Source organism: Salvelinus fontinalis, chromosome 32, assembly GCF_029448725.1.
Source record: "Salvelinus fontinalis isolate EN_2023a chromosome 32, ASM2944872v1, whole genome shotgun sequence".
NCBI lineage: Eukaryota > Metazoa > Chordata > Actinopteri > Salmoniformes > Salmonidae > Salvelinus > Salvelinus fontinalis.
Window position 1 is genome coordinate 30,269,565 of NC_074696.1, and position 15,953 is coordinate 30,285,517.

The 15,953-nt window shown below is 44.8% G+C and overlaps 1 protein-coding gene across 1 annotated transcript; it reads left to right on the forward strand.

Moving 5' to 3' along the window:
- Nucleotides 1-203: 203 nt before the first annotated feature.
- Nucleotides 204-15,287, forward strand: LOC129831060 (terminal nucleotidyltransferase 5A-like). Its single transcript, XM_055894074.1, has 2 exons — nt 204-750; nt 13,441-15,287. The coding sequence occupies exons 1-2, from the start codon at nt 595-597 to the stop codon at nt 14,470-14,472; spliced, it is 1,188 nt and encodes a 395-aa protein (XP_055750049.1). The 5' UTR covers nt 204-594; the 3' UTR covers nt 14,473-15,287.
- Nucleotides 15,288-15,953: the final 666 nt, after the last annotated feature.

A 15,953-nucleotide genomic window follows, 5' to 3' on the forward strand; every position in this document is an offset into this window, starting at 1 on the left:
GATTTGTGGAAAACGATTGGAACCATTTCCCTGTTTGACCACTAAGTGTAATGGGTATTATGACAGCTCCAATGTGGGGCTCTATGCATGGGGCTGCTAAAATGTGACTGAAGTATCCAATGAAAGCAGCAGACTAGCCTCTACTGACGCAAGGGAAGTGGGCGTGTGCGCATGGCCTCTTGTAGTCTTCTGTATGTTGAGGTATTCATAAACCTCCCGCGCAACCAATCAGGACGCTTATGTTAATCCCATTTTCTTTAAACCCGTCGATATGCTTCCAACTGGATTACAGTTAGAAGTGTATCACAGTCACTGCGCAGGAGAATTTTGGAGATGACAAACGGTTTAGTTTACCGATCTATGTTTTATATGTGCAGAACTCTCGGACCTTTAGCCTAGACTGTTTTGAAACGTATGTTCTAAGTGACATCTGAGAAACGCAACAAGGGCGATTTTGTATGATTTATTGAAGATTTCAAGTTCATTCCAACTTCAAAAGAAACACCTATTTTGGGAATTGCTTTGGTACTGTCCATAATAGCCTACATCCACCAACACTACCGAAGATTTTTTTCTACCTTTCCCCGTCCCATCATGTCCTCCGGGGATGAGTCGGAGCAGAGTCGGCGGTTCTGTGTGTTGTCTTGGGAGCAGGTGCAGAGGTTGGACTCCATCCTCGGAGAGAGCGTCCCTATTCACGGACGCGGAAACTTCCCGACGCTTTCCGTACAGCCTCGGCAGATAGTCCAGGTGAGATAACGGCTTTGGTCTGATAATGAGAGACGATACTTTTCTCTAGCCTACTTCCAAACTCATCACATATAGCCTAACTGTTATTTTCCTTTTCTTTTTAAATAGTTCAATCTTTATTTAATTCAGTCTCATCATACATTGCTTTAGTGAATGAATAGCCAACTCAGGAATGTGTGTTAAATATTTTTTTTAAACACGCACGCACGCTTGCACACTTTAACGCACATAGGCTACACACGCACACGCACTGTACAGTTGAATTTGAGAAGTAAGTAGAGTCAGGAAGGCGGTGTGTTTTGGGAGCATTCCAAGGCTAACCATGTCGTATTTATGTAATAGCATAATAATAGCACATTTGTCAGTGCTGTGGATGAGGATAAAAAGCTCCAATATTCTTCAAAATCCGGTCAGACACCATCTGTGAATTTGCTTCTGTGCCAGTCCTTTTGGCATGCTCATACACTGTATTTTTATAATAGTCTACTAAAGGTATTGGAAATATACTGGGGTGCCTTGTTAGCCTATATTTGAATATCCACCCATTGTATTGAATCATGACTTGTGAATCCTGTTATTTACATTCACTTTAACAGACAGGAGGAGATCTCAAGGAGCAGATGATCGATCTAATGCTTTAACTGCCATTTTCCACTTTCTCATTCCAATCCTTCTGCGACCAGAGTCATTTCATTGGTCTACAAAACAATACAACTTTTACACATAGAGGGACAGAAAGTAAGGTACTGTATATTGTATTACAATCGGGCAGAGTATAGAGAAATTGAGAATGGAAAAGTTTCCTCTTGTCTCGTGTAGCTTTCATTAATGAAATGTAGGCCTGTGATCTGTATTGGTAGGTCAGACATATGTGAGGATGTATGCTGTATCCATGTTGTTCTAGTAGAAAACACCCAGACTGGAAAAGTCTCCAGTAGGCTCTGGCTGGCCATCCAGTCCCATACCACCGGCAGTAAGCAATAGTACATATCTTCAGTGACGTTTTCCCTTCCTCTCTCGCTCCTGCCTGGAAGACCAACTGATCCAACCCAGGACCAAAACATTTTTTCCCCTTGCGGCCAGAAATATGTGTTCTTCGAGGTATTCCACAGGGCTCTCAATAGGGAGTGTTTATTGAAAAACTGTCATCTAGATAACATCTATTTATGGTGTGGCTCCATATTGTTTTGTGTGTGTGTGTGTGTGCGCGCCGTGGGAGGTGTAAAAGAGAAGTGTCACCGTTGCTGATTTAGTGCAATGGATTGTGGGTAGATAAGCCCACATTGGGTTGACAGTCCTGAGGAACTTTACAATAGGCCTCCATACACACACACACACACACACACACACACATTGTAGAATAATAGTGAACACATCAGAACTATGAAATAACACATATGGAATCATGTTGTAACCAAAAAAGTGTTTTATATTTGAGATTCTTCATAGCAGCCACCCTTTGCCCTGATGACAGCTTTGCACACTCTTGGCATTCCCTCAACCAGCGTCATGAAGTAGTCACCTGGAATGCATTTCAATTAATTAGCAGGTGTGCCTTCTTAATGCGTTTGAGCCGATCAGTTGTGTTATGACAAGGTAGAGGTGGTATACAAAAGATAGCCCTATTTGGTAAAAGATCAAGTCCATATTATGGCAAGAACAGCTCAAATAAGTAAAGAGAAACGACATTCCATTATTACTTCAAGGCATGAAGGTCCGTCAATCCGGAAAATTTCAAGAACTTTGAAAGTTTCTTGAAGTGCAGTCGCAAAAACCATCAAGCGCTATGATGAAACTGGCTCTCATGAGGACCGCCACAGGAAAGGAAGACCCAGAGTTACCTCTGCTGCAGAGGATAAGTTCATTAGAGTTACAAGCCTCAGAAATTGCAACTCAAATAAATGCTTCACAGAGTTCAAGGAACAGACACATCTCAACATCAACTGTTCAGAGTAGATTGTGTGAATCAGACCTTCATGGTTGAATTGCTGCAAAGAAACCACTACTAAAGGACACAAATAACAAAAAGAGACTTGCTTGGGCCAAGAAACATGAGCAATGGACATTAGACCGGTGGAAATCCATCCTTTAGTCTGATGAGTCCAAATTTGAGATTTTTGGTTCCAACCGCTGTGTCTATGTGAGACGCAGAGTAGGTGAACGGATGATCTCCGCATGTGTAGTTCCCACTGTGACGCATGGAAGAGGAGGTGTGATGGTGTGGGGGTGCTTTGCTGGTGGCACTGTCTGTGATTTATTTAGAATTCAAGGCACACTTAACCAGCATGGCTTCCACAGCATTCTGCAACAATACGCCATTCCATCTGGTTTGCGCTTAGTGGAACTGTCATTTGTTTTTCAACAGGACATTGACCCAACACACTTCCAGGCTGTGTAAGGGCTATTCGACCAAGAAGGAGATTGATGGAGTGCTGCATCAGATGATCTAGCCGCCGCAATCACCCGACCTCAAACCAATTGAGATGGTTTGGGATGAGTTGGACGGCAGAGTGAAGGAAACCCAGCCAACAAGTGCTCAGCATATGTGGGAACTCCTATAAGACTGTTGTAAAAGCATTCCAGGTGAAGCTGGTTGAGAGAATGCCGAGAGTGTGCAAAGCTGTCATCAAGGCAAAGGGTGGCTACTTTGAAGAATTTCAAATATAAAATATATTTTGATTTTTTTAACACTTTTTTGGTTACTACATGATTCTATATGTGTTATTTCAGAGTTTTGATTGTCTTTACTATTATTAAACAATGTTGAAAATAGTAAAAAATTAAGAAAAACCCTTGAATGAGTCGGTGGGTCCAAACTTTTGACTGGTACTGTACATCAAAAACACAGTTTCCATGTGTTTGATGCCATTTCATTTGCTCTGTTCCGAACATTATTATGAGCCGTCCTCCTCTTAGCAACCTCCTGTGACACACATACACATACACACACTACCCAGTAGGCCTACCCAGTGGTGTTATACAGCCGAGATTACATATCCAGACGTTGGATGTTTATTAGTCTGTCAGATCAGATATTACTTCATGTTAACAGTAGAAGTAGAGCTATGGGTGCTAATCTGTTTTACTTGGCTTGGCCAGTCAAGGAAAGGGAACACACTTTTTCCAGGTTTGCTCATATCAAATTCAGGGTGTAGATTCTAGAATAGAGTAGAACACAGTAGGGCAAACGCCTGAGGCAGATCTTTTCCTATGTTTTTGTTTTGTTCCTGTTCTCATTTCACCGTTGTGAGCTTACTGGAAGTGAGCTCTTCTTTCCTGGTTGGGGGCGATGGCTTCCATTTCTGGTGCAGGATAAGGAAACTAGATTCGCTAGTTGGTCACACCAGTAACAGGGGCCTAGGTGGGTCAGGACTCTTGACAAGGTTGGCATGGTATCAGTGTGGTAAGAGTAGACCCAAAGCACTCACACACCACAATACTATCCCAGTCACCTGGTTCTGTTGTGGGCCCTGCCAGATTGTAAGCCAACTCTTCTTTCGGTCTATTGTTGGTGAGACTGAATGACACAATGACACCATACGTCTCCATGAACATAGTCTGGTCTTACATTACAGTGTATAGCTCTGTTAGACCTCTACATATAGGCGTGTGCTTTGCTGTTGCTGGCTTTCAAGGAGGCAATTGTGGTGAAATGCCAGCTGAACTCAACATTGGCCCATAAAATGAAATGGTATGCCTGACTAGTTTTTCTTCTTCAAATCTCTCTCTCTGTCTCTCCGTCTCTCTCCCTCTCAGTCTCCCCCCCCCCCCCCTCTCTCTCTCTCTCTCTCTCTCTCTCTCTGGAGATAAGATTTGAGCGGAGATAAGGAAAGAGACTAATTATGACCCTAATTATGACTAATTATGACCTTAATTATGACCCTTCCTTTAGAATGTAGTCTCTTTAATTAAGTAGTTTTAGAATCTGAACTATTCTAGTTGTATGATAATATATACTGTATCACCAGTCTAGTTTTATGATAATAAACACTGTATCATCTGTCTAGTTTTATGATAATAAATACTGTATCATCATTCTAGTTATATGATAAATAATTCTGTATCACCAGTCTAGTTTTATGATAGTAAATACTGTATCATCATTCTAGTTATATGATAATAAATACTGTATCAGTCTAGTGTTATGATACTAAATACACTATCACCAGTCTAGTTTTATGATAATAAATACTGTATTAGTCTAGTTTTATGATAATAAATACTGTACCACCAGTCTAGTTTTATGAAAATAAATACTGATATCAGTCTAGATTTATGAAGGAATACTGTATCATCAGTCTAGTTTTTTGAATGAATACTGTATCACTAGTCTAGTTTAATGAATGAATGCTGTACCATTTCTAGTCTAGTTTAATGGCTGGTTCAGGTGCCATGACCACCCACAGCAAGGCAACTCATTCACCTCTGAGGAAAACCCCATCATCTGTTCCTGTTATCCTACTGACAGTACACTGAGTATAATATGACTGGGCTGTCTCTGCTTGCCTTCTGGGCTGACTGGACCGGATGCCAGGGTCATAGACTACTAAACATCTCATGAATTTACTGATGCCATTTACTTGGCTTGGCTGGGTCTTTGTGTGACTCTCTGTCCAGGCCAGACAGTGCTCTAACTGGAGTTTAGAGGACCATGGGGTTTAGCTGGCTAACGGCTGTTTCTGAGACTGTTTTCTCACTGAAATAATATAACACATTCAGTTCAGTTCCAAATGGAACCCTATTCCCTGTATAGTGCACTACTTTTTACCAGGTCGCTCTAGTCAAAAGTAGGGCACTACATAGGGAACAGGGTGCTATTTAGGCTATTTCCAGACTGAGGTAAATTAAATTTAGAGGAAACCCTCCAGACTGGAGTAGGAATGCAAAGAGACCGTATGTAACCCCTCGCCAAGACATTGTCAACGCCACCGTCTGGTCAGTTTGTGGCTTTTTTACAAGTCTACTACTCCTGCTTGACGTCGAGAGGAAGTGTTCCGCCTTAGCTCAACTTCACCAGGTGCTTGTTGCGTAATGCAGGAATGGAATGGCCTGCTTTTGGAGAGGCGGTGGAAGAAGGGTGTTACTTCTTATTTTGGGAGACCCTTTTGTGTTATAAGACATTATAAGGGGGCCTTTCAGATTGACCTATTCCATTCAGTTAGACCTACTTGTCCCTGTACTCAGTAACATATAATACAACCCATATAAGGAAAATACATCCTCCTCATCATTTGTTTCAGGCTAGCAGTATGTATGACTATCTGAATGGTCTCATCATGGGTTGACACCCTCTGCCCAACCCTATATTTAGTAAGTTGCTGGATATTAGTGGGAACTGTAACACGCTGTCGTACACGTTGATCCAGAGCATCCCAAACATGCTCAATGGGTGACATGTCTGGTGAGTATCCATGGAAGAACTAGGACATTTTCAGCTTCCAGGAATTGTGTACAGATCCTTGCAACATGGGGCTGTACATTTTCATGCTGAAACATGAGGTGATGGTGGCAGATGAATGGCATAACAATGGGCCTCAGGATCTCATCACGGTATTTCTGTGCGTTCAAATTCCCATTGATAAAATGCCATTGTGTTCATTGTCCATAGCTTATGCCTGCCCATACCAAAACCCCACTGCCACCATGGGGTACTCTGTTCACAATGTTGACATCAGCAGACCGCTCGCCTACACAATGCCATACAAGTGGTCTGAGGTTGGAGGCGGCTTATGGTAGAGAAATTAACATTCAATTCTCATTCAAAAGCTCTGGTGGACATTTCTGCAGTCAGCATGCCAAATGCACGCTCCTTCAAATCTTGAGACACCTCTGGCAATGTGTTGTGTAACAAAACTGCACATTTTAGAGTGGCCTTTTATTGTCCCCAGCACAAGGTGCACCTGTGTAATGACTATGCTGTTTAATCAGCTTCTTGATATGCCACACCTGTCAGGTGGATGGATTATCTTGGCAAAGGAGAAATGCTCACTAACAGGGATGTAAACAAATGTGTGCACAACATTTTAGAGAAATAAGCTTTTTGTGCATTTTGAAAATTTCTGGGATCTTTCATTTCAGCTCATGAAACATGGGACCAACACTTTACATGTTGCTTTTATATTTTGGTTTAGTGTATAATGAATACTGTGTTTAGCTTAGTTCAACCTAATTCCAATAGACATACATATTCATATGTATTCATTGAACCATACAGTAAATTCCTATATATGCAACGTTGATTATTCCACAAGGACTATGGGAATTGATTCATATATATTCTAGCTTTCACAGAATATTCAGGATGTTTTTAATATTCGGAATGTTTATATTAGTGACCAGCTGTCCAGAGGGTATGATCTGTCTAGAGGTTTACCAATAGAAACCGATTGCTTTTCTCATTGGAACACAACACAGATGTGCACAGCAGGGCTCCTTAAAGTGCTTTTATTGGCAAATCAATTCTCTGTTATTTCCACCCCTAAAAAGGACTGGCTTTGAAAATCCACATTCTATATTTCTTGACCTTAAGTTTATGTTTTGAACCTTTTCCTCAATAGACTTTTCATGGGGGTGTCATTTTTCATAGTGAGTACCACTAACCCTTCCCTTGGGATCCTGTCACAGTAGCTGAATATTAATGTCCTTCAATCACAAAGTGACACAGTGGGTTTCTGGGTCTGGGTAAAGGAGGTTACAATTAAGGCCTGAAAAGATGCAATAGTTTGGGAAGAGAAGGAGCCCAACACACATATTATGCATGTCTCAATTTGTCCGTTTTTTAGTCTGTCTTTGTTTTTAGGTTGGTAGGGAGGAGGCCGTTACCTAAATTCATGAATGGGGATCTAGCTACATAAGTCAGGCAGCAGAGACTTGGCAGAATACTCTCCTTTCCTAGCATGGTGGTGAAGCCAACATAACCTAATTCCTCAGACACGGCTTTGTGTGTGTGAGTGTGTGTGTGCGTGTGTGTGTGCGTGCATGCGTGCGTGTGTGTTGCGAAACAAAAGTACAGGCTCCCCACTGGGCACAGATGCCAATTCAACGTCTACTCCACGTTGGTTCAACGTGATTTCATTGAAATGAGGTGGAAACAGCATTGATTCAACCAGTGTGTGTCCAGTGGGTCAGGAAACATTCCTATCCTGAGTTGGTTAAAACCATATTTCACTGTGGGGGGGGGGGGGGGGGGGGGACTGATACAGATATAATTTTTTGATGAAATGTTGGCACTGTAGCAAAGTTGTGGACAACAACTGCATGAAAGAGGTATTGTGATAGTAGCGAAAGTGAATAGCTTATGTTGTAATGTCTGTCTTAGGCTTAACTTGTGAACTTGATCCGACCTGGAAGGGATTGTGCAATTGTGTACGTATACAGACTAGATACCTGGCTGAATACTTGGATCAGTGTCTGGATAAAGATACCAAGTGTGTGTACTTGGTAACCATGGTCATGCCTGTTAAGGATTGTCCCAGTTTCTTGATTTCCTCTTTGGAGTGCTGTAACAGTCAGGAAGCTTGAAATATCTCAGCTGCCTTTTCTTTAGTCCAGCAGTTTCCCTTAACTCCAGGATCCACCCCTGACGGTTCTGTTCTGTGACCCAATAAGCTTGTGAACCATATCTTTGCCAAGTATGCTGGCACAATCATACCAGAGTTTTTATAAGTTCACAACCCAACCCCATTTGTCTACGTCACACAGATTGGTACGTTTTCTTCTAGATAATCTTCAGGTCAGCTGGAGTTCCTCCTGAAGTTAGAGACAACAATACAAGCATTGGCTTGCTGTGTCCCACAGAGAAATTTCTGATTCTCCATGCATAACTAAGGGGACTTTAGGTCCACCCTATCTTAATTCAGCTGAGCTACAGTAACTCTGTATTTTTGGCTTTTTACAAGCTAGAGACTATATGTAGGACAAGGGATTTAAAGTAGCTGGCAAACATAGGGGATATTATTGTCCAGTCAGAGGCTTTTAATTTCTTCAGTGTCATCTCTCTGCATAAGAAAAAGAGAGATATTTGTATTTTTTATGAAAATAGGGAGTTCATGATCAAATTAAAAGCCTGTGCGTTGGAAAAACAGAAATGAATGATTACATTTGTTATTTCATGTTGTTGCTTGTCATTATTTGGGTCATTCCACCAATTCAGTGTAACTTGATTTCATTTAAGCATTCTGTCATAATGAGCACATGTTCAAGAACATGTTTTCCCATCTCAAGAGGTTCAATTTAAAAAATGACAATAGTAAAGTAGCAGGGTTGACCATAACAGGATTGCCAATTCCATCATAAATCAGCCATAAATCCCCTCATGACAGGGGGAATGGAAGCTTGTTGTTTGCAACTGGGAGTGGCAATTGAATGCAAGCTTCACAAAAACTAAATGAAATTGATAAAACATTTCTAGCCTGTCTATCTATAGGTAAAAGGCTTGACGTGTTGTGCTCAACCCACTCAGTTTTCCACCAAAAGAGTAGAACCAGCTATTAGATGTTCAATATTTCTTGTGAAAAAAATATATTTTAAAAGTGTAACGGGTGACGCTCTCCTCATCCTCGGACGAGGTGAGGAGAGAAGGATCTTCTGACCAAAACGCAGGCTTTGGGAAATAAGCCATCTTTATTAACACAACGATAAAGATGGCAACACGAAACGAAACAAACACTTGCAAAACTACAAAATAACAAAACGACGTTGACGAGACCTGAACATAAACTTACATAACTAAACATAAACTTACGTACAGGTAACAGACGACATCGAAACGAAAACGAAACAAACAAACGCTACAGTCCTATGTGGTACGAACATAACATACGGACACAGGAGACAATCACCCACAAACAAACAGTGAGAATGCCCTACCTAAATATGACTCTTAATTAGAGGCAAACGCAAACCACCTGCCTCTAATCAAGAGCCATACCAGGCAAACCGAAACCAACATAGAAACAGATAACATAGAATGCCCACCCAACCTCACGTCCTGACCAACTAACACACAAAAACTAACATAAATAGGTCAGGAACGTGACAGTACCCCCCCCACAAGGTGCGAACTCCGGACGCACCAGCACAAAGTCTAGGGGAGGGTCTGGGTGGGCATCTAACCACGGTGGTGGCTCAGGCTCCGGGCGCGGTTCCCACCCCACCATAATCCATCCTAACTTCCTCCCTCCAAGAATGTCCACCCTCTTTTTTCCCCCACACAATTCTCTTAATAATATATTTAATAAGGATAACACCGGGACAGAGAGATAAATCAAGATAGAGGGATAGATAAGAATATAGAGATAGATGAAGATAGAGAGGGAGATTAGGATAGAGGGGCAACTCCGGACTGAAAGGCAGCTCCGGACAGAGAGACAGCTCTGGACTGATGGGCAGTTCTGGGTATCCAGCCTTTTCAGGCTGAAGGACAGCTCATGGCTGACTGACGAATCTCGATGCTCATGGCTGGCTGACGGCTCTCGACGCTCATGGCAGGCTGACGGCTCTCTATGCTCATGGCAGGCTGACGGCTCTCGACGCTCATGGCAGGCTGACGGCTCTCGACGCTCATGGCAGGCTGACGGCTCTCGACGCTCATGGCGCTCTGACGGCTCTGGCTGCTCATGGCGCTCTGACGGCTCTGGCTGCTCATGGCGCTCTGACGGCTCTGGCTGCTCATGGCGCTCTGACGGCTCTGGCTGCTCATGGCTCTCTGACGGCTCTGGCTGCTCATGGCTCTCTGACGGCTCTGGCTGCTCATGGCTCTCTGACGGCTCTGGCTGCTCATGGCTCGCTGGCGGCTCTGGCAGATCCTGTCTGGTTGGCGGCTCTGGCAGATCCTGTCTGGTTGGCGGCTCTGGCAGATCCTGTCTGGTTGGCGGCTCTGGCAGATCCTGTCTGGTTGGCGGCTCTGGCAGATCCTGTCTGGTTGGCGGCTCTGGCAGATCCTGTCTGGCTGACGGCTCTAGCGGCTCCTGTCTGGCTGATGGCTCTAGCGGCTCCTGTCTGGCTGACGGCTCTGTAGGCTCATGGCAGACGGGCGGCTTTGCAGGCTCATGGCAGACGGACGGCTTTGCAGGCTCCTGGCAGACGGATGGCTCAGACGGCGCTGGGGAGACGGATGGCTCAGATGGCGCTGGGGAGACGGATGGCTCAGATGGCGCTGGGGAGACGGATGGCTCAGATGGCGCTGGGGAGACGGATGGCTCAGATGGCGCTGGGGAGACGGATGGCTCTGGCCGGATATGGCGCACTGTAGACCTGGTGCGTGGTGCCGGAACTGGAGGCCCCGTGCTAATGATAAGCACCTTCCTACTAGTGCGGGGAGCAGGGACAGGGCACACTGTATTCTCAAAGCCTACTCTATCCCTGATGCGTGGTACCGGCACTGGTGACGCCGGGCTGAGGACAAACACATCAGGATTAGTAGGGGGAGAAGATACAGTTTGTACAGGGCTCTGGAGACGCACTGGTAGCTTAGTGCGTGGGGCCGGAACTGGAGGCACCGGGCTAGATACACGCACTACAGGGAGAGTGCGTGGAGGAGGAACAGGGCTCAGGATACGCACTGGTAGCCTAGTGCGTAGTGTATACACTGTAGGTACTAGGCTGGGGCGGGGAGGTGGTGCCGGAAATACCGGACCGTGGAGGCGTACTGGCACTCTTGAGCATTGAGCTTGCCCAACCTTACCTGGTTGAATACTCCCGGTTGCCCGACCAGTGCGGGGAGGTGGAATAACCCGCACCGGGCTATGTAGGCGAACCGGGGAAACCATGCGTAAGGCAGGTGCCATGTATGCCGGCCCGAGGAGACGCACTGGAGACCAGACGCGTTGAGCCGGCCTCATGACACCTGGCTCAATACTCAATCTAGCCCTACCAGTGCGGAATAACCCGCACTGGGCTATGCACTCGTACAGGAGACACCGTGCGCTCTACTGCGTAACACGGCGCCTGCCCGTACTCCCGCTCTCCACGGTAAGCCTGGGAAGTGGGCGCAGGTCTCCTACCTGCCCTTGGCCCACTATCTCCTAGCCCCCCCCCAAGAAATTTTTGGGAATTACTTACGGGCTTTTTCGGCTTCCGTGCCAGACGCGTTCCCTCATAGCTCCGGTTCCTCTCCCAGGTAGCCTCTGCTCTCCTCAATGCCTCCACCTGTTCCCATGGGAGGCGATCCCTCCCAGCCAGGATCTCCTCCCAAGTGTAGCAACCCTTTCCATCCAAAACATCGTCCCATGTCCATTGCTCCTTTCTCTCCTGTCCCTTACTCCGTTTTGTTTTCCCTTGCCGCTTGGTCTTAGCGTGTTGGTGGGTGATTCTGTAACGGGTGACGCTCTCCTCATCCTCGGACGAGGTGAGGAGAGAAGGATCTTCTGACCAAAACGCAGGCTTTGGGAAATAAGCCATCTTTATTAACACAACGATAAAGATGGCAACACGAAACGAAACAAACACTTGCAAAACTACAAAATAACAAAACGACGTTGACGAGACCTGAACATAAACTTACATAACTAAACATAAACTTACGTACAGGTAACAGACGACATCGAAACGAAAACGAAACAAACAAACGCTACAGTCCTATGTGGTACGAACATAACATACGGACACAGGAGACAATCACCCACAAACAAACAGTGAGAATGCCCTACCTAAATATGACTCTTAATTAGAGGCAAACGCAAACCACCTGCCTCTAATCAAGAGCCATACCAGGCAAACCGAAACCAACATAGAAACAGATAACATAGAATGCCCACCCAACCTCACGTCCTGACCAACTAACACACAAAAACTAACATAAATAGGTCAGGAACGTGACAAAAAGGAGTAGCTTCACCATATTAAAATGATAGTTAAGTTCACTTAACGGAGTTGACCTTAAAATGAGGGACAGATATAAATGAATCACTAATCACATGAAATAAATCATCATCTTCAGAAATGACTTTGTCAAAGCAACACAATAACAATGTTGGTGAAAGAAACCTGGAGACATTTTTGGATTTAGTGGGTTGAAATCTTCCTAGAACTGACACAGGGTTGATGGAGGGACATGTCAAAATGTTTTTTTAAGTATTTATTGACTTCTCAGTGTGGCATAAGGAACTTAATTTAATATAACAGGCTTTTCAAATTCAATATTGGTTCACAATTTCTACTTAAAATATCAAATGGGTAATGGAGTCCCTCTCTATTCTCATCCACACAACAAATTATTGTATGCTAGTATTTTGTCTTTACTGTTATGAACATTGGCTGAAAGCTAGGGGAACCATTCCTTGATTTAAATGTAAATATTACCACTTCAAAATAAGAGGTAGTGACCATTATAGCAACGTTTCGACTTGCAGTGGCATGTTATCTCTCTATCACTCAGATGTCAAACTCATTCCATGGAGGGCTGTATGCAGGTTTTCACTCCTCCCTTGTACTTGATTCATCAATTAAGGCCACTGATTTGGTAGGAACTTCCCTCACCTGTTGTCTAGATCTTAGTTGTACACAAAATGAAAGGAAATGCCAAAAACCAGCAGACACTCTGTCCTCCAGGAATGGCCTGCTTTCTCAGATCAATTGCAAGAAAAACAATACTAAAAAATGTATTTGATTGGAAAAGAAAATCGACAATAAAGTGTCTTTCTAAGAGTATCTCTCCGATCACTCACCCATGTCTCTGTCTTTCCTGTTCAGGTGGTTCGGGCGCGACTGCAGGAGCGTGGTGTGGTGGTCCGAGATGTGAAGCTGAACGGTTCAGCAGCCAGCTATGTGCTCCACCAGGACACGGGCCTGGGCTACAAGGACTTGGACCTCATCTTCGGCCTGAACCGGACTGATGACAAGACCTTTCGTGTGGTCAAAGACGTGGTCCTGGACAGCCTGGTGGACTTCCTACCTCCGGGGCTCAGCCGTGTCTCGCCCATGACCCTCAAAGAGGCCTACGTCCAGAAGCTGGTGAAGGTGTGCAACGACACAGACCGCTGGAGCCTGATCTCCCTCTCCAACAACACGGGGAAGAACGTGGAGCTGAAGTTTGTGGAATCCCTCCGAAGGCAGTTTGAGTTCAGCGTGGACTCGTTCCAGATCGGCCTGGACTCACTGCTGCTGTTCGACCGCTGCTCAGAGACGGCCATGTCCATGTCTGAGAGCTTCCACCCCACTGTGGTTGGAGAGAGCATGTACGGGGACTTCCAGGAGGCCCTGGGACACCTCCGCACCAGGACCATAGCCACGCGCAGCCCCGAGGAGATCCGGGGAGGAGGACTGCTGAAGTACTGCCACCTGCTAGTGCGGGGGTTTAAACCGGACTCAGAGGCTCAGATGAAGCTTCTGCAGCGCTATATGTGCTCACGCTTCTTCATCGACTTCCCGGACATTGGCGAGCAGCAGCGGAAGCTGGAGGCGTATCTCCAGAACCACTTCAACGGCATGGAGGACAAGCGCTACGACTGCCTGGTGACGCTGCGGCATGTGGTGGACGAGAGCACCGTGTGCCTGATGGGGCACGAGCGCCGCCAGACACTGGCACTGATCTCGGCACTGGCGCTACGGGCCATGGCAGAGCAGAACGCCATCCCGGCCCTGGCTAACATCACCTGTTACTACCAGCCGGCGCCTTATGTCAGAGACGTCAACTTCAGTAACTACTACATAGCGCGGGTCCAGTCGCCCATGAGTAGCTCTTATAGTAGCTCTTACCACAGGACATGGCTGCCTTGTAGCTAAATGATGTGGATCAGTGGAGCGTAAGGGGACTATGTTGTTTTTTTAAGCTTCTAGTTTCCCAAATGGTAGCCTATTCCCTACGTAGTGCACTACTTTATATTACCAGGAAACTATATAGGGAATAGGGTGCCATTGTAGACACACCCTCTGTCTTATAGTAACGTGAGCTGAGCAGTTCGATAGAGTGCTTTGTTCAGTCCACCTGTAGCAAAATGGCTTCTTGTGGGAGACTTGAGGACAGTCCACTGAGGACCAAAAAAGGAAAAATTGTATTGTATCTTTTTGCCAAATCTTCAGCTGCAACCCATCCCACTAAATTATATCAATGAATACTGCTGTAAATCTGATTTGAGCCGTTGTTATGATGTTTGTTACTTTTCTGTTCTGAAGCATTGGCTTCTTTTGATATATGTACGATGAAGACTGGTGGTCTATTTTGATGTGTAGAATGGTTGAAATGTGACGGAAGAACTTTTCAGCTTCCCAGTCTTGATAAGGGACTTGAAGTATATTTGGATCCATAAAAATAAATGTAAATCAGAAACCAGGAAGCTGTATTCTGTTCTGACTGTGGTTTCAACTGACCTTTTCCTTTGAAAACGTAAGGACCAAAGAATTCAGTTCTTGTGTAGCGTGAAGAAAATAAAACAGACTTTTGTGATTCTAAGTGCCTGAAAAAACAACCGACATCTTAAAGTAGTTTGATCTGTAAATGAAAGAACTGTATTTGAATCTATTTCACCCAGGTTACTGTACATTTCTATATCCAGGGTCAGGGTGTTTCCTTTTCAGATAATAAAACATTTCAATGGAAACATTGGTATTATTTCTTTCTTTCTCAGTCCACACATTCCTAATGGTTTCAGGAATATGTTCTATATGTACTGGATGTACACTATATATACAAAACTATGTTGACATCCCTTCAAGTTAGTGGATTCTGCTATTTCAGCCCAACCCGTTGCTGACAATAAAATTGAGCACACAGCCATGCAATCTCCATAAACAAACATTGACAGCAGAATGGCCTTACTGAAGAGCTCAGTGACTTTCAACCTGGCATCGTCATAGGATGCCACATTTCCAGCAAGTCTGTTCATAAAATTTCTGCCCTGCTCGAGTTGGCCCGGTCAACTGTAAGTGCTGTTATTGTGAAATGGAAACGTCTAGGAGCAACAACGGCACAGCCGCGAAGTGGTAGGACATACAAGCTCACAAAATGGGGCCGCTGAGTGCTGTAGAGCGTAGCACGTAAAAAATAGTCTGTCCTCAGTTGCAAAATTCACTACCAAGTTCCAAACTGCCACTGGAAGCAAAGTCAGCACAATAACTGGGAGCTAGGAGCTTCATGAAATGGGTTTCCATGGCTGAGCAGCCGCACATAAGCATAAGATTGCCATGTGCAACGCCAAGCGTTGGCTGGAGTGGTGTAAAGCTCGCCACCGCAGTGGAAACGCATTCTCTGGAGTGATGAATCCCGC